Source organism: Mustelus asterias, unplaced genomic scaffold, assembly GCF_964213995.1.
Source record: "Mustelus asterias unplaced genomic scaffold, sMusAst1.hap1.1 HAP1_SCAFFOLD_188, whole genome shotgun sequence".
NCBI lineage: Eukaryota > Metazoa > Chordata > Chondrichthyes > Carcharhiniformes > Triakidae > Mustelus > Mustelus asterias.
This window is the reverse complement of record NW_027590184.1, coordinates 163664-188263: the sequence shown is the minus strand read 5'-3', so window position 1 is coordinate 188263 and position 24600 is coordinate 163664. Positions and strand designations below refer to the sequence as shown.

At 47.0% G+C, this 24600-nt stretch overlaps 1 protein-coding gene across 1 annotated transcript in view; it reads left to right on the top strand.

Annotated features, from left to right (window-relative positions):
- Window positions 1-5402: 5402 nt before the first annotated feature.
- The window catches only part of LOC144485344 (Fc receptor-like protein 5), a 43850-nt gene continuing 24652 nt past the window's right edge, over window positions 5403-24600 (top strand). Inside the window, exons 1-3 of the mRNA XM_078203543.1 lie at window positions 5403-5418; window positions 7757-8044; window positions 20960-21247. Of these exons, the coding sequence (XP_078059669.1) occupies window positions 20965-21247 (283 nt within the window). The 5' untranslated portion in view covers window positions 5403-5418; window positions 7757-8044; window positions 20960-20964. The remainder of the gene's footprint in view (window positions 5419-7756; window positions 8045-20959; window positions 21248-24600) is intronic.

Sequence of the window (24600 nt, the reverse complement as noted above, 5' to 3'; positions counted from 1 at the left end):
TTGCTACCAAAGTGGATAACCTCACATTTATCCACATTATACTGCATCTGCCACGCAGATGTCCACACACTCAGCCTGTCCAAATCACACTGAAGCATCTCTGCATCCTCCTCACAGCTCACCCTCCCACCCAGCTTTGTATCATCTGCAAATTTGGGGATGATACATTTTGTTCCCTCTTCCAAATCATTAATATATAATGTGAACAGTTGGGGTCCTGGCTCAGATCCTTATGATACCCCACTAGTCACTGCTTGCCAATCAGAAAAAGATCCATTGATGCCAACTCTTTTCTTCCAATCTGCTAAGCAGCTTTCTGTGCATCTCAAGGCTCTACCTGCAAACCCAAGCACTTTAACTTTACATAGTTTCTGTTTGAGGAAGGATGTCCTTGCTATAGAGGGAATGCAGTGAAGGTTTACTGAGCTGATTCTTGGGATGGCAGGTCTGTCATATGAGTAAATCCATAACTGTAGACAATGCTCCAGATGCTGCCTTACCATGGCTCTATAATATTTTGATTGTATCTCTGGTGGTGTGAAAGGAATTCCATAATTACAAGGTTTAGTACATTTCAGCAGTTTCTGGCAGTGCATTTTCTTGTTATATGTTTAACCCCACTCTGGGTTCTGATGCCCTGTCCATCCAATCGGGGTTTACAATCTCCTTTCTCTCTCTGTGAAGCCTCTGAGCTGAAAGCACAGTGTTCCGCTGTGACCTTTCTCTGACACCGCTTACCACTTTCTCAAACTTCCTTAATAATCTCCATTAAACATGTTGATCACTTTCCTGAAGATTTCTCCCCATCTCGCCCCACTCATCCCATCTATCCCGACGGATCCAATCTATCCCGACGCATCCAATCTCTCTCGACTCATTGAATCTCTCCCGACTCCTCCCATCTCTCCCGACTCCTCCCATCTCTCCCGACTCCTCCCATCTCTCCCGACTCCTCCCATCTCTCCCGACTCCTCCCATCTCTCCCGACTCATCCCATCTCTCCCGACTCAGCCCACTTCTCTTAAAACAATTTTCTGTCCTCGCTGCCAAGCTAAGGAATAGTCGGTGAATCTTCCCGTATCTAATACAAATCACACCAGCTCCTCCAGTCTCTCCCCATGATCGAAGTCCCTCGCTATGGATCAGGGGGTTAATGGGGTGGGATACTCACCATCGATGGGGTGGATTCGTGAATGAGAGCCTTCAGCAGAAATGGGAAGTTCAAATGTGGGACAACATTTGAGCACAGTTCTGTAATATTCTGTGAAATATATTTGGGCTATTCTCTTAGTTCTGAGTCACTGTCCTTCCTGGCAGCGGCTGAGTTCCTCTTTCTTTCAACTGAAGCCTCTTCGAGTTGAAACTACTTTATTTCTGTTGCAACGCCCTTTGCTGTCATAGAGTCATAGAGGTTTACAGCATGGAAACAGGCCCTTCGGCCCAACTTGTCCATGCCGCTTTTTTAAAAACCCCTATGCTAATTCCAATTGCCAGTATTTGGCCCATATCCCTCTTTACCCATTTTACCCATGTAACTATCTAATTGCTTTTTAAAAGACAAAATTGTCCCCGCGTCTACTACTATTTCTGGAAGCTTTTTCCACTCACTCATCACCCTCTGTGTGAAAAAATTGCCCCTCTGGACACTTTTGTATCTCTCCCATCTCAGCTTAAACCTATGCCCTCTAGTTTTAGACTCCCTTACCTTTGGGAAAAGATATTGACTATCTAGCTGATCTGTGGGCCTCATTATTTTATAGACCTCTATAAGCTTACCCGTCAGCCTCCTGCGCTCCAGAGAAAAAAGTCCCAGTCTTTCCAGCCTCTCCTTATAACTCAAACCATCAAGTCCCAGTAGCATCCTAGTAAATCTTTTCTGCACTCTTTCTAGTTTAATAATATCCTTTCTATAATAGGGTGCTGCTGTCATGTTTAACCCAACTCTCTTGCTCTCTCTCTTTCTCTCACTCTCTCACTGTCTCTGTCCGTCTTGATCTTTCACTTTATTCCTCCCTGTCCCTCCCTCTCTGTCTCTCTCCGTCTGTCTGCCTCTCCCTCTATCTCTCGCTCCATTCGAAGGAACAACTGGTCACTTTAGCTATTGCTTACTTTTAATTTACCGTTAAATAATTTTCACTCTGTTTTTATCCTGTTTTATGGAGCTCGAATCCTCAACACATAATGATGATGCAAGGTGTCTGCTCCTTCACATATTCTGAGATTTGTGCGGGATATTTAATAACTAGTTACAATTTGAAATAGTTTGAATTTAATTGGATGGTCTTTTCTCTCAGTGTATTTAAACACATCTTCCCTGATCCATTGCTTTCTCTGTCAAGGGTTAACTTTATATTTGTCCTCAGTGATGTGTTTCTGAGCTGAAACCACAGGTTTCCGTTACAAACACTGACTGTGACTAAAATACACCCAGATTGATTTGGAAATCTATTGATATTTAATTTTCTCCCACTATCGGTTTATTGTGACGTTGCTGAGAGTTTGTAAACTATTCTCCTGAATCGAACCAAGATTCAGTTCTCATTATTTAGACGGCACTCTCTCCTGTTGTCTCCTGGAGTTGGTCACATCATTGAGATTGCGATCTGTGTCGAGAGTGGAGACTAATGTCCTTCAGTAAACACATCACAGCAGCTGCTGTTTGTGGTCAATATTTCATCATCTCACCCTCGTTTTGTTCAGTTTAACAGCCCAAAGTGTGAATCCATTCCATAATCGTGCTCCCAGACAGAGGCAGGCACAGAGACACAGACACAGGCTGAGAGACAAAGACTAGAAGGGACAGGCAGAGCAAAGGACATAGAGACAGACACACAATAGGCAGACACAGACACACAGTGAAAGACACACAGACATACACATGCAGAGTCTGCAAAAAGACAGACAGAGTGAGAGACACACACAGGGACAGATAGAGATAAGGATACAGTGACACACAGAAGCACACAGTGACACACACAATGATAGATACATACACAAAGACCGCAACAAAGGCACACAGAGACTCCCACAAAGAAACACAGACACACAGAGACAGGCAAATATCCAGAGACTGCCACAAAGACAAGGACAGGCACATACAGAGGGAGAGAGACAGACAGACATACAAACAGACATGTACACAGAGACAGACAAGGCACAAACACACCCACACACACACACACACACACAAGTACAAACACAGAGACATATGCACAGAGTGTTACAAATACGGCAAAAAGCACTCAGACCAGCAAACAGGAACAGACACACAGATAGAGACAGACACACAGAGATCTGCACACAGAGACAGACACACAGAAACACACTGACTGAGACAGACAGAGACACATACAAAGTGACTGCCAGTAAGGCACGAAAAAAAAAGAGAAACACACACAAACTACCACAACATAGACACACACAGACAGACACACACACACACACACACACACACACTCACACAGAAAGAGGCAGGCCCAGACACGCAGAAACAAGCAAACACAGACTGAGACAGACACATAGACACAGACAGAACAGGCACTGAAATATGAGGGATATAGGGAAGGTTACTTTCCCTTCGGAGAGCCAATAAACGGGGGGAGGGGGGAGTGCATTGATTTAAGCAAGGGGCAGGAGATTTAGAGGGATTTGAGGGAAATATTTTTCGCCGAGAGGGTGGTGGGAATCTGGAACTCACTGCCTGAAAGTTCGGTAGAGGCGGAACCTCTCACAACAATTAAGAAGTCTTAAGATGAGCACTTGCACAGCCACAGCACACACTACTACGGAGCAAGTGCTGGGAAATGCGATTATAATGGATGTGTTCTTGATGGCTGGAACAGACAAGATGGGCTGAAGGGCCTCTTTCTATGCTGGAAAACTCTCTCAATCTAACTGATCTTTCACCAACTTTGTTTGTACGTCTCAGCTCCAGATGTAATATACAGTTCATTAAAACATAACCTCTCAATCTGAGATTTGAAATGAACGATTTTCCAAAGGAACAATTGTAATTTGCAGCAGAGAGTTCCAATCTGAGAGCACCATTTTCCTGTGGAGAAATGTTTCTGAGCTTCACTCCTGAAGGTGCTGACCCCAGAGTCTTGTCTCTGACTCCGAGCCCCACACTCCAGAGCTGGAACCACTGGGCTTGTTCTCCTTCAAACAGAGCCGCTTCAGAGGAGCTTTGACTAAAGTTCTCCAAATCATGATGGATTCTGATCCATCACATGAGCTGTAATCGATTCCCGTTACGGGAGACAAGGAATTTGACAAGGAAGTGTTCAATGAAAGGGAGGACACTCGGAGGTTCTGTGGAACAAAGTGACCTTGGCGTGTTTGTTCTGAAAGCGAAAGGGCATGTTAGTCACATGGTGAAAAAGACATATGGGACATTTGTCTTTATCAATCGAGGAATGGGTTACAAATCGATCATGGTGCAGTTATAAAGAACTTTGGTGATGTCACAGCGAGAGTACTGTGTGCATTTCTGGTCGCCATATTATAGGAAGGATATGATTTCACTGGAGGGGGTGCAGAGTAGATTCACCAGGATACTGCGTGGGATGGAACATTTAAGTTAACAAGAGAGGTTGGGGAGGCTTGTGTTGTTTTCCTTTGAGCTGGAGAAGACTGAGGGATGACCTAATCGAGGTGCACAAGATTATCGGAGATACGGACTGAGTGGGTAAGGAGCACCTGTTCCCCTTAGTTAAAGGGTCAGTCACGAGGGGACTTAGATTCAAGTTGAGGGGCAGGAAGTTTGGGAGTGATGTGAGAAAAAACTATTTTTTACCCAGAGGTGGCGACAGTCTGGAATGCGCTGCCTGGGCGGGTGATGGATGCGAGTTGTCTCACATTCTTTAAAAAGTATCTGAATGAGCACTTGGCATGTCAAAACATTCAGGGATATGGGAAATGGGATAAGGTGGGAGATCTGGTATTTTTTCCGGTGTTGGAACAGACACGATGGGCTGAAGGGCCTCTTCAGCACTGTATGCTCCCATGATTCTATGAGAGTCAGTGACCAGAGCACACACAATATGATGTAACTGGTGACCAACCCAAATGGGGACACGAGAGGGACACATTTCTATTCACACAGCAAGTTGTTGTGATCTGAAATGCCCATCGTGAAATGTCGACAGAAGCAGTTCTGATAGGAACACTCGAAACAAAATCCGATCATTACCTACCTGGAGAAAAGATTGGATATTGGGAAAGTGAGGGGGAGTGGGATTAATTACAAAGATCCTCAAACGATTGGAGATGGGAGTTCACTGTGAGGAAAGACCCTCTTTGGGGAATATTGTAACAACCTGTGATTCTGGAATTCTGGGAAAAGTCTCAGTTTTCATTTCACTCATTCATTTTCTCTCGTTTCAGCGGCTTTTGCTGTTCAGGGAAGATTCTCTCAATGTAAGTGTCCACATTTCTCTCGAATATCATGACATTGAATTATTAATTCCTATCGTGTTAAACCAATCGGTTTGTTTTTTTGGTATGGTGATGGGTTTGATTGTAGTAACCCATCGTGTTGTAACACTGAAGCTGGTGACGGGGGCCTAGATTGTTCATGCCAGGGAAAGGCCTTATTCTTGTTGTTGGCGCTCCATCCATTAACACACTCTGGGGAAGATAACTCAGGAACAATCCGGCATTCCCACTGGCCACAGCCAATGTTCTATTGAATGGGAAAATTCATTCCAAATTTGCAGTTACAGCTCCGAATGTTTCTGAGGATATCCAAAATTGCCATTGGACGTCCTTGTGTCTGTTCTGCTGTCCAGTTGGAGTGTAGTGATCTAAATCTTCTCTAATTTTACACACCCTGATGACCTTTCCTCTAACAATATAAAATAACAAAAACCTTTCAACCCCGAGTCTGCAATTTACAACCGACCGAACCTCAGCTGTGATTGAGGAATGTTTGAGCTGATCTAGACTGCTCCTCGTGTGAGGAATTTCTTGCCAGCATTGCCCTTGAAAGGGTGATTTCTAATTCTGAGATTTTGCTGACTGTTTCTCCAGGGTGAGATGAAAGAACACAGAGTCTCCCAGAATGCTGCATCAAGTAATTAATTTCCCTCAAACAATTCCATTTCACCCGTTTCTCTTCCACACTCAGCGCTGTCCATGCAGACTGTTGTCAGAATTCACCTAATGCATCACTTCAGCTGGGGTCCAATCTCAGAAACATCTGTCCTGTCCCACCCACCCCATCCTCCAGTTGTCTAGAGCAGTAAACGGCTATCTGTTTCTCTGTCAACTCCTCCCACTCCCTCATGTGTCCAACAGCAATGAACTCCCTCCCTGTTCCTGAAAATCATTCAGAGGTGTCCATCAAACACCAGTGCCATCCTCACATTATTTGCAGTAACCTCTCACCGGGCTTTTCGAACTGCCTGTTGAGAAAAATCCTGCACAGCAACATTACTCAAAAACATTTCTTGAATGCAATTTATCATCACAAGAGCTATCAGAGGTTTAATGATCTAGAGAACTGCACAGAGACAGAGAGGAGGTGAGGACCATGGAGAGTTTGGGGAATATGTATGATTTGTTTTTCAAATCCAGCCTTTATTCAATGGAGGGGGGACATTGTGGCGGGGGTGGGAGAGGGACTTGGGGATTATGCTGTTCTGCAAGAACAGGAGCGTGGTGGATGAATGGGACTTGGTTTGAAGTAGGACAAGGCGGGGAACCAGCAGATATTTGGTTCATGTCATTCCGAAGCCAGGTGACGGATGGGAGAGTTGGAAGACACAAGTCTGGAGGCAGAGCGAGGAATGGGGCTGGAGTCAGGCAATGTCAGGGAGATGGACATTGGTGGACTGAGAGGCGGTGGAGGTGAGGGGGTCAGAAGGTCACTCAGGGTCTGAGCGGATGTAAAGATTGTGAAATGCCTCTGCCACCCCTCAGACAGAGCCGCCGCAAGGTCATGACTGGGGAATGAGAGGGAGAGGTGTGGGGGGAGTGAATTCATTAACATGGACAATAACAGCAGATGCATAGGAAGATCATCCACACACGGGTTCCCTCCGGGTCTCACACAAACCCAAACGCCAAATATGTCGGTGCTTCTTCAATAATCTCTGGGTCCAGACAGGACTTCCATTGGCTTTCCGTTTAACAACACTCCATGGACAGCCTCACATCAGAGAGGATCACCACCAGATTCACAAAGGGCAATGAGAGAGGGACAATAATTGTCAGGCTTGTCAGAGACACTCACCTCTGGAATGAGCCAATATGTTGATTTCACCAAAGCGACTCCATTGTTTGAAAAGACACAGATTAAAGGAAATCTTCACCCCTTTAAATCAAATGTTCAAATCAGCTGCACTGAACAAAAATATTGACTGCAAATTAAACCATATCCTTCTCTCTCTTGTAACCCAGGGTACAATTACTGCTTCAACATCTCACTTTGGAATGGGAATCCCAGCTGGTTTATTTTATTTAGTGTTGTGATTTGATTGTCTACATTAAATAACGAGTTACACTTCACATTTACACCGTTGGCTGTGGATAGTTTTCTAATGAGCTGAGTTACTGAAATCCATTGTGTAAATTCCAATATCTCACTGTTTCTTCGAGAACACATCCCGAAAACTCCCTTTCCTTCATCCTCAGTTCCCGATACAAACATCTCCCTTCAACACCAGTACAATGGTTAGTGAGTTAGCTCATTCCCTCTGTACATGAAACCCTGGAGATCCATTCCTAACAGAGATTTCCATTCCTCCCAACACAGGGGACTTGCCAAAGCCGCAGATATCACTGGACCGACCGACTGGAGTGTATCTAGAAACAGAGAATGTCACCCTCACCTGCACTGTGGAGACACATTGTTCGGATAAAACCTTCTACATTTACAAGGATCATCAAGATCCTAATATTCATCTAGATTCCACACGGGACAACTCTGCAAGATTCTCGTTTGCTGCTTTGAACCAAGGAGGCCGTTATCAGTGTTATTATTGGTGTCAGAGTGATCAGTCACCTTCCCCATGGAGTGAATCTGTGACGGTGACAATAGCAGGTGAGGGACTGGGAACGGAGATTGTTAACATATCTGTTCAAAGTCATTGTGACTTTCACAAATCATGTATTATCCACTGTCACAAAATGGAAGGTTAGATATGAGGAGGGAGGAATGTAACTGAATAATCTTCCCAGTCATTCCTTAACTCCTGACAGAATCCATGAGGGTTTGGGGCCTGAATTCTTGGCCTGTGGTTAAGGGTTAGAGGTGACCAGGGGATTGAGGCAGGGGGAGGTGTGAAGGACCCAGTCCGCAGATGAAGGGTCCTGTAACTGGGCGGCAGGTTGTGATCATTGCCGCATGGTGGCACAGTCTGACCAGGATTGGTTACCGAAATGTTTGATGCCGGGATCACCGCCCCCAACAACCATCACCACTCCCCCGCAACCCCCACCGCCCCCCCCGCCCTCCCCACCCCCCGCCTCCCCCGGGTGTCGGAATCCAATCGCTGATGTAGGAAAGTGTCTCCCACCGCCCTAATGAGGAGGGAGCAGCTCGGGTCTAATCTCAGACACATCAGCCCTGTCCCACCGAACCCATCCTCCAGCTGTCAAAACTTTCAATGGCTACCTGTTTCTCTGTCACCTCCGACAGCAATGAACTGCTCTCTGTTCCTGAAACACAGTGACTGCTGTCCCCTCAACACCAGTCCCATCCTCACAAAAACATTATTTTATTGATATAGCGCCTGTAACTCAGTAAACCCTCACCGGTCGTATCAAAGGGAGCCATTATCCACTGAACACTGAGTGGAGATGTGAGTGTAGACGACCCAAATCTGTGTGGAGGGAGGGAGGTGTTTAGGAGCGTCATTGAGGGGGAGAGAGAGACAGGCGGAGAGGTTCAGGGAGGGGATTCCAGAGCTCAGGCCCCCAGGCAGCTGAAGGAGCCCATTGTGGAGCGATGGAAAGTGAGGGAGAGTTCCCGAGGCAGCAATTATCCGGGTGTAGAGATATCAGAGGGTTCATAATCTAGAGGATCACACACAGATAGAGAGGAGTCGAGGACCATGGAGAGTTTGGAGAACATGTTTGAACATTTTTTCAAATGCAGCTTTTGTTCAGTCTAATGTGGATGGTGCCGGGGGATTATGTTCTTCTGTGAGAAGGGGGGCGGGGGGGGGGGGGGGGGGGGGGGCGGAGGGAGGGAGTGAGGGGTGTGGGGGGGGGCGGTGAATGGGACTTGGCTTGAATTAGGACAAGGGCGGCGGCCAGAGGGGGTGGGGGGCAGCAGATATTTGGTTAATGTCATTCCGCTGCCGGGTGAAAGATGGGAGGGAAGGGGAGAGATCCCGGGGGCTGTTTCTGTCTGATAGGGTCTGTCCCACCATTTAAACTGATGGAAAAGACAGAATCGACACTCAGTGGATATTCCAGTGAATATATCTTTCACTCGTTTCAATCTGACCCTCTGCTTCTTGCTGTCTGAGTTCCTCTTTCTTTGAACTGAAGCTCTTGCAAGGTGTAACCACTGCTTTCCGTTATAACACCTCGCTACTATTAATATTCCCCTCAGTGCTGGACATTCTCCATTGCTTAGATCATTCTGTTTTTATTCCATTTCAATGTTGCAACTGCATTTCAGACGTTTTGTGATAATTGTGCTTGTTTGATTGTATGTGTGTGTGTGAGAGTGAGAGAGTTTGTGTGTTTAAGAGTGTGTGTCTGTGAGAGTGACAGTGAGCGAGTGAGTGAGTGAGCTGTCTATAATTCTGTCAACCTCCAGATCTGGGAACTCGGACCGACTCCATTCCCCACTCATTGTGTGAGAGATGAGCACATCTCTGAGCTGTGACTTGTCCAAGTGGGCGGAGACTAAAGCCTTTTGTTAGAAACAGGGCGTCAGCTTCCTGCTCTCCTCAGAACTGATCTGTCAATCTCCACCTTTAACCATCTAAATTGTCACCGTTCACAGCTCCATCCACTCCAGAATGGAACTCCACCACTTGTACTGGATATTATCTGTACACAAGTCCCATATCGATGCCTCACACTGAACCCCAACCATTTTCATCTGTCTTTCTGTCAAAGATTCACTCAGTCACAAAATTACTTTGTGCCCCTGAACTGTAGGGGCGGTGGGGACCAACATAATCTCGGATTGAATAATTGGATTGACATTTCAAAGACTCAGCACAGAATTAGTTTGTCTCCAGTTCTTTGGGATACAGGAACGTAGGAGCAGGAGTAGGCCATTCGGCCCTTCAAGCCTGCTGCACCATTCATGATGATAACGGCTGATCATCAAATTCAACATCATGATACCGCCTTCCCCCCATATCCCTTGATCCCTTTACCCCAAGATGTCCTTCTTTGATATATTGATGTTCTCAAGAGTCTTCACACATCTGTCCCTGACCTCAACCTCCCTCATGTCCTTCTCCTTGGTGAATACTGATACAAAGTACTCATTAAAGATCTCACTCACTTCCTGTGGTTCCACGCAAAACTTCCCTCCATTATCCTCGAGTGGGCCTACTCTTTCTCTTGCTGCCCCCTTGCTCCTAATATATGCATAAAAATCCTTGGGATTCTTCTTGACCCTGTTTGCTGAAGACATTTCATGGCCCCTTTTAGCCCTCCTAATTCCACATTTAAGTTCCTTCCTACTTTCACTGTGCTCCTCGAGGGCTTCGTCAGTTTTTAGATGCCTGGATGTATCGTGTGCTTCCTTTTTCCTGTTGTCAAAGCTTAAAATTTCCCTTGTCATCCATGGTTCCTGAATCCTGCCATTTTTATGCATCATTTTTGCAGGAATATTCCTGCCCTGCATTTCAATCAACTGGCCTTTAAAAGCCTCCCACATGTCAGGCTTGTTTGCCCTGAAATAGCCACTCCCAATCCACATTCCCCATTTCCTGTCTAATTTGGATATTATTGTCCCTCTCCCAATTAAGCCCCCTCACCCGAGGGCCACTCTTGCCCTTATCCATGGCTACCCGAAAACGTATGGAATTATGGTTGCTCAGCCCAAAATGCTCCCCCACTGAAACATCGATCCCCTGGCCTGGCTCATTCCCCAATACCAAGTCTAGTATGGCCCCCTCCCTGGTTGAATTATCTACATATTGTATCAAAAAGCCCTCCTGGACACATCTATCAAATTGCTCTCCATCCGAGCCCCTGGTTGTAAGCGATTCCCAGTCAATATCGGGGAAGTGAAAGTCACCCACCATAACTACCCTGCTTTTTTCACACCTTTTCAGGATTTGACGACACAAATGCTCCTCTGTCTCCTGCAGAATGTTGGGAGATCTATAGTACACTCTCAACATTGTGATCTCACCTTTCTTATTCCTAACTCCAGCCTCACTACAAGATCCCTCCAATGTGTCCTCCCTCAACACAGCTGTGATGTGTTCCCTAATCACCAATGCAACTCCCCGAAGCCTTTTGTTTCCCCCTCTGTCCCACCTAAAATAACGATATCCGGGAATGTTAAGCTGCCAGTCCTGTCCCTCCTTTAAACATGTCTCTGTAATTACAATTACATCATAATTCCATGCAGTGATCCAGGCTCTCAGTTCACGGTGACAAAATTCATAATGCTAAAGTGCAAAGGGACTTGGGAGTCCTAGTCCAGGATTCTCTAAAGGTAAACTTGCAGGTTGAGTCCGTAATTAAGAAAGCAAATGTAATGTTGTCATTTATCTCAAGAGGCTTGGAATACAAAAGCAGGGATGTACTTCTGAGGCTTTATAAAGCACTGGTTAGGCCCCATTTGGAGTACTGTGAGCAATTTTGGGCCCCACACCTCAGGAAGGACATACTGGCACTGGAGCGGGTCCAGCGGAGATTCACACGGATGATCCCAGGAATGGTAGGCCTGACATACGATGAACGTCTGAGGATCGTGGGATTATATTCATTGGAGTTTAGGAGGTTGAGGGGAGATCTGATAGAAACTTACAAGATAATGAACGGCTTAGATAGGATGGACGTAGGGAAGTTGTTTCCATTAACAGGGGAGACTAGGACGCGGGGGCACTGCCTTAGAATAAAAGGGAGTCACTTTAGAACAGAGATGAGGAGAAATTTCTTCAGCCAGAGAGTGGTGGGTCTGTGGAATTCATTGCCACAGAGGGCTGTGGAGGCCGAGACGTTGAGCGTCTTCAAGACAGAAATTGATAAATTCTTGATTTCTCGAGGAATAAAGGGCTATGGGGAGAGAGCGGGTAAATGGAGTTGAAATCAACCATGATTGAATGGTGGAGTGGACTCGATGGGCCGAATGGCCTTACTTCCGCTCCTATGTCTTATGGTCTTATGGTCTTCACCTCTCTTACCTTCTTGCATTGAAGCAAATGCAGCGAGACCTCCAGTTGCACCAGGCCCCGCGACTTCCCTCTGCCTGGTCTTACTCTGTGCTATGTTTATCTCAGTCTCACTTTTATTCCCAGTCCTTACACTTACTGGCCTGCTGTTCCAGTTACAACCTCACACCGCCCCCCCGGCCCCCCCGCCGCCCCAACCCCAACAGACCAACCGCTACACTAGTTCAAACCCTCCCAAAGAGCACGAGCAAACCTCCCGCCCAGGATATTGGTGCCCCTCCAGTTCAGGTACAACCATCCTTCTTGTACAGGTCCCACATTGCCCAGAAGACATCCCAGTGATCGTTGGGCCTCTGACGCAAATCTTTGTCTCGTCACTGGACGCAGGTGAGGTCCCAGAGTATTGGAGGATAGCTAATGTGGTCCCGTTATTTAAGAAGGGTAGGAAGGATAACCCGGGTAATTATAGGCCGGTGAGCTTGACGTCCGTGGTGGGGAAGTTGTTGGAGAAGATTCTTAGAGATAGGATGTATGCGCATTTAGAAAGGAATAAACTCATGAACGATAGTCAGCATGGTTTTGTGAGAGGGAGGTCATGCCTCACTAACCTGGTGGTGTTTTTTGAAGAAGTGACCAGAATGGTTGACGAAGGAAGGGCCGTGGATGTTGTCTATATGGACTTTAGTAAAGCGTTTGACAAAGTCCCTCATGGTAGGCTAGTGAAAAAGGTTGGATCTCATGGGATAAAGAGGGAGGTGGCTAGATGGGTGGAGAACTGGCTTGGTCATAGAAGACAGAGGGTGGTAGTGGAAGGGTCTTTTTCCGGCTGGAGGCCTGTGACTAGTGGTGTTCCGCAGGGCTCTGTATTGGGACCTCTGCTGTTTGTGATTTATATAAATGATCTGGAAGAAGGAGTAACTGGGGTGATCAGTAAGTTTGCGGACGACACAAAACTGGCAGGACTTGCAGATAGTGAGGAACATTGTCAGAGGCTACAGAAGGATATAGATAGGCTGGAAATTTGGGCAAAGAAATGGCAGATGGAGTTCAATCCTGATAAATGCGAAGTGATGCATTTTGGTGGGAATAATGTAGGGAGGAGCTACACGATAAATGGAAGAACCATAAAGGGTGTAGAGACGCAGAGGGACCTGGGTGTGCAAGTCCACAGATCTTTGAAGGTGACGTCACAGGTGGAGAAGGTGGTGAAGAAGGCATATGGCATGCTTGCCTTTATAGGACGGGGCATAGAGTATAAAAGTTGGGGTCTGATGTTGCAGATGTATAGAACGTTGGTTCGGCCGCATTTGGAATACTGCATCCAGTTCTGGTCGCCACACTACCAGAAGGACGTGGAGGCTTTGGAGAGAGTACAGAGGAGGTTTACCAGGATGTTGCCTGGTATGGAGGGGCTTGGTTATGAGGAGAGATTGGGGAAACTGGGGTTGTTCTCCTTGGAAAGACGGAGGATGTGGGGAGACTTAATAGAGGTGTATAAAATAATGAAAGGCATAGATAGGGTGAACGGTGGGAAGCTTTTCCCCGGGTCGGTGGTGACGTTCACGAGGGGTCATAGGTTCAAGGTGAAGGGGGGGAGGTTTAACACAGATATCAGAAGGACATATTTTACCCACAGAGTGTCGTGGGGGCCTGGAATGTGTTGCCGGGCAAGGTGGTGGAGGCTGACACACTGGGAACGTTTAAGACTTATCTCGACAGCTATATGAACGGAGTGGGAATGGAGGGATACAAAAGAGTGGTCTAGTTTGGACCAGGGAGCGGCGCGGGCTAATTGTTCTTTGTTTCTCGTTTCAAGGATTCATTCTATGATCATCTTGCTGGTGCCAGTACAGAGCGAGACTGCGGATAGTTGGGAACCTGTCTCGGGGGCAGGGAATTCAGATGGTGTTCGTAAAGCAGAAGTGGAAATGAATAGGGTTGGGAAGCATTTTCTGATCAGGGCCAGTGTGATCTCCTGGACTCGTTTCGATCGCCACAGGGGGTCGGAGAGGAATTTCCCAGATTTTGTTTTCCCCATATTGGCCCTGGGGTTTTCACTCTGGGTTTTCGCCTCTCCCTGGAGATCACATGGTCTGGAATGGGGGGGTGGGGGTGAGTTAATAGGTTGTGATGAACAAAGCATCGTAGCTGTGAGGGACAGCTCGGTGGATAGGATATTAGGATGTAGATAGGCTGGAAAATTGGGCGGGGATCCTGGATTCAGGATTCAATCCTGGACCGGGGAGCGGCGCGGGCTTGGAGGGCTGAAGGGCCTGTTCCTGTGCTGTATTGTTCTTTGTTCTTTGATCCATATATCTAAACACCCCCTCCCCCCACACCAGCTCTTTAGCCACATGTTGAACTGTGTGATCTCCCTGCTCCAAGCCTCACTAGCACGTGGCACGGGGAGTAATCCTGAGATTATTACCCTCGATGTCCTGCATTTTTGCTCCCTACCTAACTCGCTGAATTGTCTTTGCAGGACCTCTTCTTGCCGATGTCATTCGTGCCAATGTGGACAATGACATCTGTCTGTTTACCCTCCTGTTTCAAGATGCCGTGGACCCGCTTAGTGACATGCAGGACCCTGGCACCAGGGAGGCAACACACCCCTGACTATCGAGTCTTCTACTAATATCACTCGCTTGCACTGATCCCCACCCTGCTCTACAACAGAACCAGTTGTGGTGCCACAAGCCTGGCTGCTGCTGGTATCTTCCATTGAGTAGCTGTCCCCCCTCCAACATATCCAAAACGGTATTCCTGTTTGAAATGGGGAATAACCACAGGAAAATCCTGCCTTACCTGCCTGCCTCTCCTGATGGTCACCCATCTACCTGTCTGAACCTGTGGTATGACCACCTCCCGGAAACTAGTGTCTGTCACACTCTCTGACCCCTGTATGCTCTGCAATGTGTCCAGCTGCTGCTCCAACTGAACCACGCGGTCTATGCAGAGCTGCAGCTGGCCATGCTTTCCAAAGACATTGTCATCAGGGACGCTAGAAAGCTCCCTGACCTCCCGCATCTGGCAGGAGGAACATATCACTGCCCAGACTGCCATCTCTGCCCTTGTACACTTAAGAAAGTTAATGGAATGAGAACCTTACCTTGCTTTTACTTTGCGTGTCTCCTCACTGTGCCTTTCATTTGGTTCGAGGAGAAAGGAGGTGGGGAAAAACTAATGTAGCGTCTCGGGCTTGACACCAGTTGTTCGGCTATTCACAGTCCCAGTTTAATATTCACAAAGCCACACTTTAATCTTCTTTAGTACATGTACATCTCGCCCCTGTAACTTTAAATGGAATAATTTCCAACCACGTTTTCAACATTTATTCACAAAGTCACCCTGCCCGTACATTTTTAAATACTTCCCCAAGATCGTAAGTTCATCAGGTCATTACAAATAGGAGCTGGAGCAGGCCATTCAGCCCTTCATTCAGCAAGAGAATGAGGGACCTGCTTATTGCCTCAGTTATGATTCATTGCTCTCTCTGTCCCTCCCTCTGTCTCTCTGCATCTCCCTCTGTCTCTCTCTGTCTCTCTCCCATTCTCTATGGCTCGATCCCTCCCTCTCTGTCCCTCCCTCTCTCTCTGTCTCTGTCTCTCTCTCTCCACCCACCCGCACCCCAAGAATCCACTGCTCACTTTAACTCCTCGAACACTTTTCATTTTCCCATTAAATAATTTCCTGTCTGTTTTTAGACTGTTTCATCGTGCTCGAATCCTCAACATATAGTGATGATGCAACGTGTCTGCTCATTAACATATTCTGAGATTTGTGTGGGATATTTCATCATTATTTCAATTTGAAATAGCTTGAATTTAACTGGACGAGTGCAGTTCTGGATGTGTCTGGATAAGTGAGGGCAGGGCGATGCAGTCTGTCAGTCCACCATCATTGGTGGTCGTTTATCCAAGATTTTAATCCTGAATTTCTTCAAAATATTAGGTAGACATTCTCACAATATCTTTTATCTCAGTGTATTTAAACACATCTTCCCTCATCCATTGCTTTCTCAGTCAAGGGGTAACTTTATATTTGTTCTCAGTGATGTGTTTCTGAGCTGAAACCACAGGTTTCCGTTACAAACCTTTGTAACGAAGTGCAGCGAAGGTTTTCCAAGCTCATTGCAGGGATGGCAGGACTGATGTATGAGGAGAGGTTGTCTAGGTTACGATTGTTTACACTGGAGTTCAGACAGATGAGGGGAATCTCACAGAGAATTATAAAATTCCAACAGGCTGAGACAGGGTAGATGCAGAGAGGATGTTCTCGATGGTGGGGGAGTCCAAACCAGGGATCACTGTCTGAGGATTTGGGGTCAACCATTTAGGACAGAGATTAGGAGACATTTCTTCACCCACAGTGTGGTGAGCCTGTGGAACTCATTGCCTCAGGAAGGAGTTGATTCAAGAGGCGGCTCGATACAGCACTTGGGGCGAACTGGATCAGAGGTTATGGGGAGAAAGCAGGATTAGGTTATTGATTTGGATGATCCCCCATTATCGTAATGAATGGTGGAGGAGGCTCGAAGGGCCGAATGGCCTCCTCCTGCTCCTATCTTCTATATTTCTAAACACTGACTGCGACTAAGATGCACCCAGATTGATTTGGAAATCTATTGATATTTAATTTTCTCCCACAATTGGTTCATTGTGACGTCTCTGACAGTTTGTAAACTATTTCCTGTTCCCCTGAATTGACACAATATTCAGGTCTCATTATTTAAATGGCACTTTCTCCTGTAGTCTCCTGGAGCTGGTCACATCTCGGGGCGTCACAGTGGTTAGCACTGCTGCCTCACAGCGCCAGGGTCCTGGGTTCAATTCCAGCCTCCGGTCACTGGCTGTGTGGAGTTTGCACGTTTTCCCTGTGTCTGCGTGGGTTTCCTCCGTGTGCTCCGGTTTCCTCCCACAGTCCAGAGATTGGCCATGATAAATTGACCCTCAGGGATTAGCAGGGTAAATATGTGGGGGTACGGTTGGAATTGTGGTCGGTGCAGACACGATGGGCTGAATGGCCTCCTTCTGCACTGTCGGATTTTATGATCATTGAGATTGAGATCTGTGTCGAGAGTGGAGACTAATGTCCTTCAGTAAACACATCACAGCAGCTGCTGTTTGTGGTCAACATTTCATCATCTCACCCTCGTTTTGTTCAGCTTAACAGCCCAAAGTTTGAATCCAGTCCATAATGGTGCTCCCAGACACAGACAGACACACAGACACAGACAGAAAGACTGAGAGACACACTGACAGGAAGCAACAGACAGAGATAAGAACACAGAGTCTCACACACACACACACACACACACACACACACACACACACACACACACACACACACACACACACACACACACACACACACACACACAGGAGCTGTGTGTAAAGTTCTCTAAATCATGAAGGATTCTGATCCATCACATGATCCAAAATCGATTCCAGTTGCGGGAGACAGGGAATTTGACAAGGAAATTTTCAATGAACAGCTTGACACTCAGAATTTCTCTGGAACAACGGGATCTCGGTGTGCTTGTCCACAGATCTCTGAAGGTGGAAAGGCATGTTAGTAGGCTGGTGAAAAAGGCATATGGGACACTTCCTTTTATCAGTCGAGGAACAGATGACAAAGCAGGGAAGCCATGTTGGATTTGTATTAAACTTTGGTGCGGCCACAGTTGGAGTTCTGTGTGCAGTTCTGGTCACCACATAATAGGAAGGATGTGATTGCACTGGAGAGGGTGCCCAGGAGATTCACCAGGAGGTTTCGGGGGGATGTGAGGAAAAATAGTTTTCCCCAGAGGATGATGGTGGTCTGGAATGCGCTGCCTGGGAGGGTGGGATAGGTGGGTTGCCTCACATCCATCAAACAAATACCTGGATGAGCACTTGGCACGTCATAACATTCAGGGCGATGGGCCAAGTGCTGGTAAATGGGATTAGGTGGGAAGTCAGGTGGATCTCGCGTGCTGGTGCAGACTCGATGGGCCGATGGGCCTCCTCAGCTCAGTATGATTCTATGATAGTTGGTAACTAATTACCTGCCTGGAGAAAAGATTGGATATTGGGAAAGTGAGGGGGAGTGGGTTTAATTACAAAGATCCTCAAACGATTGGAGATGGGAGTTCACTGTGAGGAAAGACCCTCTTTGAGGAATATTGTAACAACCTGTGATTCTGGAATTCTGGGAAAGGTCTCGGTTTTCATTTCACTCATTCATAGTCTCTCGTTTCAGCGGCTTTTGCTGTTCAGGGGAGATTCTCTCAAAGTAAGTGTCCACATTTCTCTCTAATATCATGACATTGAATTATTAATTCCTATTGTGTTCAATCAGTTGTTTTTTATCTCATATGGTGATGGGTTTGACTGTTGTAACCCATCGTGTTGTAACACTGACGCTGGTGCCGTGGGCCTAGATTGTTAATGCCATGGGAAAAGCCTTATTCTTGTTGTTGGCGCTCCATCCATTAACACACTCTGGGGAAGATAACTCAGGAACAATCCGGCATTCCCACTGGCCACAGCCAATGTTCTATTGAATGGGAAAATTCATTCCAAATTTGCAGTTGCAAATCCGAATGTTTCTGAGGATATCCAAAGTTGCCATTGGACGTCCTTGTGTCTGTTCTGCTGTCCAGTTGGAGTGTGAGAGATCTAAATCTTCTCTAATTTTACACACCCTGATGACCTTTCCGCTAACAACATAAAATAACAAAAACCTTTCACCCCGAGTCTGCAATTTACAACTGACCGAACCTCAGCTGTGATTTGAGGAATGTTTGAGCAGATCGGGACTGCTCCTCGTGTGAGGAATTTCTTGCCAACATTGCCCTTGAAAGGGTGATTTCTAATTCTAAGATTTTGCTGCCTGTTCTCCAGGGTGAGATGAAAGAACACAGAGTCTCCCAGAATGCTGCATCAAGTAATTAATTTCCCTCAAACAATTCCATTTCACCCGTTTCTCTTCCACACTCAGCGCTGTCAATGCAGACTGTTGTCAGAATTCACCCCATTGGACCCTGGAATCATTCTAATGCATCACTCCAGCTGGGGTCCAATCTCAGAAACATCTGTCCTGTCCCACCCACCCCATCCTCCAGCTGTCCAGAGCTTTCAACGGCTATCTGTTTCTCTGTCACCTCCTCCCACTCCCTCACGTGTCCAACAGCAATGAGCTCCCTCCCTGTTCCTGAACATCAGTCACAGGTGTCCATCAAACACTTGCGCCATCCTCACATTATTTGCAGTAACCCCTCACCGGGCTTTTCGAACTGCCTGTTGAGAAAAATCCTGCACAGCAACGTTACTCAAAAACCTTTCTTGAAGACACTTTATCATCACAAGAGCTGTGAGAGGCTTGATGAGCTCGAGAACTGCACAGAGACAGAGAGTAGGTGAGGACCATGGCGAATATGTATGATTTATTTTTCAAATCCAGCCTTTATTCAATGGAGAGGGGATTCTGTGGCGGGGGTGGGAGAGGGGCTGGGGGATTATGTTGTTCTGCAAGAACAGGAGCGGGGAGGATGAATGGGACTTGGTTTGAAGTAGGACAAGGCGGGGAACCAGCAGGTATTTGGTTCATGTCATTCCGATGTTGGGTGACGGATGGGAGAGTTGGAAGACACAAATCTGGAGGCAGAGCGAGAAATGGGGCTGGAGTCAGGCAATGTCAGCGAGATGGACATTGGTGGACTGAGAGGCGGTGGAGGTGAGGGGGTCAGAAGGTCACTCAGGGTCTGACCGGTTGCTAAGATTGTGAAATGCCTCTGCCACCCCTCAGACAGAGCCGGCTCAAGGTCGTGACTGGGGAATGAGTTTATAGGGAGGAGTGGAGGAAGGGATGTGGGGGGAGTGAATTCATTAACATGGACAAAAACAGCAGATGCATAGGAAGACCATCAACACACGGGTTCCCTCCGGGTCTCACACAAACCCAAACGCCAAATATGTCGGTGCTTCTTCAATAATCTCTGGGTCCAGACGGGGCTTCCATTGGCTTTCCGTTTAACAACACTCCATGGACAGCCTCACATCAGAGAGGATCACCACCAGATTCACAAAGGGCAATGAGAGAGGGACAATAATTGTCAGGCCTGTCAGAGACACTCACCTCTGGAATGAGCCAATATATTGATTTCACCAAAGCGACTCCATTGTTTGAAAAGACACAGATTAAAGGAAATCTTCACCCCTTTAAATCAAATGTTCAAATCAGCTGCACTGAACAGAAATACTGACCGCAAATTAAACCATATCCTTCTTTCTCTTGTAACCCAGGGGACAATTACTGATTAAACATCTCACTTTGGAGTGGGAATCCCAGCTGGTTTATTTTATTCAGTGTTGTGATTTGACTTTCTACATTAAATAACGAGTTACACTTCACATTTACACCGTTAGCTGTGGATCGTTTTCTAATGAGCTGAGTTACTGAAATCCATTGTGTAAATTCCAATATCTCACTGTTTCTTCAAGAACTCATCCGAAAACTCCCTTTTCTTCATCCTCAGTTCCCGATGCAAACATCTCCCTTCAACACCAGTACAATGGTTAGTAAGTTAGCTCATTCCCTCTGTACATGAAACCCTGGAGATCCATTCCTAACAGAGATTTCCATTCCTTCCAACACAGGGGACATGCCAAAGCCGCAGATATCACTGGATCAACCGACTGGAGTGTATCTAGAAACAGAGAATGTCATCCTCACCTGCAATGTGGAGACACATTGTTCCGGTAAAACCTTCAGCATTTACAAGAATGATCAACCTTCCAATCTTCCTCCAGTTTCCACACGGGACAACTCTGCAAGATTCTCGTTTACTGCTTTGAACCAAAGAGGCCGTTATCAGTGTGTTTATCGGTGTCAGAGTGATCAGTCATCTTCCCCATTGAGTGAATCTGTGAGGGTGACAATAGCAGGTGAGGGACTGGGAACGGAACTTGTGAACATATCTGTTCAAAGTCATTCTGACTTTCACAAATCAGGTATTATCCACTGTCAGAAAATGGAAGGTTAGATATGAGGAGGGAGGAGTGTAACTGAGTAATCTTCCCGGTCATTCCTCAACTCCTGAGGGTTTGGGGCCGATATTCTTGGCCTGTGGTTAAGGGTCAGAGGTGACCAGGGCATTGAGGCAGGGGGAGGTGTGAAGGGCCCAGTCCGCAGATGAAGGGTCCTGTAACTGGGAGGCAGGTTTTGATCATTGCCACATGATGGCACAGTCTGACCAGGATTGGTTCACGAAATGTTTGATGCCGGGGTCACTGCCCCAACAACCACCACCCCACCACCCCCCCGCCCCCCCCCACCACCCCCCACCCTCCTCACTCCCCGCCTCCCCCGGGTGTTGGAATCCAATAGCTGATGAAGTGAAAGTGTCTCCCACCACCCTCATGAGGAGGGAGCAGCTGGAGTCCAATCTCAGACACATCAGCCCTGTCCCACCGAACCCATCCTCCAGCTGTCTAAAACTTTCACTGGCGACCTGTTTCTCTGTCACCTCCGACCCCCCATCCAACAGCAATGAACTGCCTCTCTGTTCCTGAAACACAGTGACTGCTGTCCCCTCAACACCAGTCCCATCCTCACAAAAACATTATTTTATTGATATAGCGCCTGTAATGCAGTAACCCCTCACCGGTCATATCAAAGGGAACCATAATCCACTGAACACTGAGTGGTGATGTGAGTGTGGACGACCCAAATCTGTGTGGAGGGAGGGAGGTTTTTAGGAGCGTAATTGAGGGGGGAGAGAGGGACAGGCAGAGAGGTTGAGGGAGGGGATTCCAGAGCTCAGGCCCCCAGGCAGCTGAAGGAGCCCATTGTGGAGCGATGGAAAGTGGGAGAGCGTTCCCGAGGCAGCAATTATCCGGGTGTAGAGATATCAGAGGGTTCATAATCTCGAGGATCACACACAGACAGAGAGGAGTCGAGGACCATGGAGAGTTTGGAGAACATGTTTGAACATTTTTTCAAATGCAGCTTTTGTTCAGTCCAATGGGGATGGTGCCGGGGGACTTCTGTGAGAAGGGGGGGGGGGGGGGGGGGGGGGAGGGGGGGTGGTTTGTGGCGGGGGGGGCGGTGGGGGGAGTAGTTATGGGGGGGGTGGTGAATGGGACTTGTTTTGAATTAGGACAAGGGCGGCGGCCAGAGGGGGTGGGGGGCAGCAGATATTTGGTTAATGTCATTCCGCTGCCGGGTGAAAGATGGGAGGGAAGGGGAGAGATCCCGGGGGCTGTTTCTGTCTGATAGGGTCTGTCCCACCATTTAAACTGATGGAAAAGACAGAATCGACATTCAGTGGATATTCCAGTGAATTTATCTTTCACTAGTTTCAATCTGACCCTCTGCTTCTTGCTGTCTGAGTTCCTCTTTCTTTGAACTGAACCTCTTGCAAGTTGTAACCACTGCTTTCCATTATAACACCTCGCCACTATTAATATTCCCCTCAGTGCTGGACATTCTCCATTGCTCAGATCATTCTGTTTTTATTCCATTTCAATGTTGCAACAGCATTTCAGATGTTTTGTGATCATTGTGGTTGTTTGATTTTGTGTGTGTGATTGTGTGTGTGTGAGAGTTTGAGTGACAGTGAGTGAGGGAGGGAGCGAGCGAGCGAGTTGTCTGTAATGCTGTCAACTTCCAGATCTGGGAACTCGTACCGACTCTATTCCCCACTCATTGTGTGAGAGATGAGCACATCTCTGAGCTGTGACTTGTACAAGTGGGCGGAGACTAAAGCCTTTTATTAGAAACAGGACATCAGCTTCCTGCTCTCCTCAGAACTGATCTGTCAATCTCCACCTTTAACCATCTAAATTGTCACCGTTCACAGCTCCATCCACTCCAGAATGGAACTCCACCACTTGTACTGGACATTATCTGTACACAAGCCCCATATCGATGCCTCACACGGAACCCCAACTATTTTCATCTCTCTTTCAGTCAAAGATTCACTCGGTCACAAAATCACTTTGTGCCCCTGAACTGTCGGGGCTGTGGGACCAACATAGTCCAGGATTGAATAATTAGATTGACATTTCAAAGACTCAGCACAGAATTAGTTTGTCTCCAGTTCTTTGGGATACAGGAACGTAGGAGCAGGAGTAGGCCATTCGGCCCTTCAAGCCTGCTGCACCGTTCATTATGATAACGGCTGATCATCAAATTCAACATCATGATACCGCCTTCCCCCCATATCCCTTGATCCCTTTATCCCCATGATATCCTTCTTTGATATATTGATGTTCTCAAGAGCGTTCACATACCAATCCCTGACCTCAACCTCCCTCATGTCCTTCTCCTTGGTGAACACTGATACAAAGTACTCATTAAAGATCTCACCCACTTCCTGTGGTTCCACGCAAAACTTCCCTCCATTATCCTCGAGTGGGCCTACTCTTTCTCTTGCTCCCCTCTTGCTCCTAATATTTGCATAAAAATCCTTGGGAGTCTTCTTGACCCTGTTTGCTAAAGACATTTCATGGCCCCCTTTTCGCCCTCCTAATTCCACGTTTAAGCTCCTTCCAACTTTCACTGTGCTCCTCGAGGGCTTTGTCAGTTTTTAGATGCCTGGATGTATCGTGTGCTTCCTTTTTCCTTGGGTCTCAGATTAAAATTTCCCTTGTCATCCATGGTTCCTGAATCCTGCCATTTGTATCCATCATTTTGGGGGAATATTCCTACCCTGCATTTCAATCAACTGGCCTTTAAAAGCCTCCCACATGTCAGGCATGTTTGCCCTGAAATAGTCACTCCCAATCCACATTCCCCAGATCCTGTCTAATTTGGATGTTATTGTCCCTCTCCCAATTAAGCACCCTCACCCGAGGGACACTCTTACTCTTATCCATGGCTTCCCGAAAACCTATGGAATTATGGTTGCTCAGCGCAAAATGCTCCCCTCCTGAAACATCGATCCCCTGGCCTGGCTCATTCCCCAATCCCAAGTCTAGTATGGCCCACTCCCTGGTTGAATTATCTACATGTTGTATCAAAAAGCCCTCCTGGACACAACTATCAAATTGCTCTCCATCCGAGCCCCTGGTTGTAAGCGATTCCCAGTCAATATGGGGGAAGTTAAAGTCACCCACCATACCTACCCTGCTTTTTTCACACCTTTTCAGGATTTGACGACACAAATGCTCCTCTGTCTCCTGCAGATTGTTGGGAGATCTGTAGTACACTGTCAACATTGTGATCTCACCCTTTTTATTCCTAACTTCAGCCTCACTCCAAGATCTCTCCAATGTGTCCTCCCTCAACACAGCTG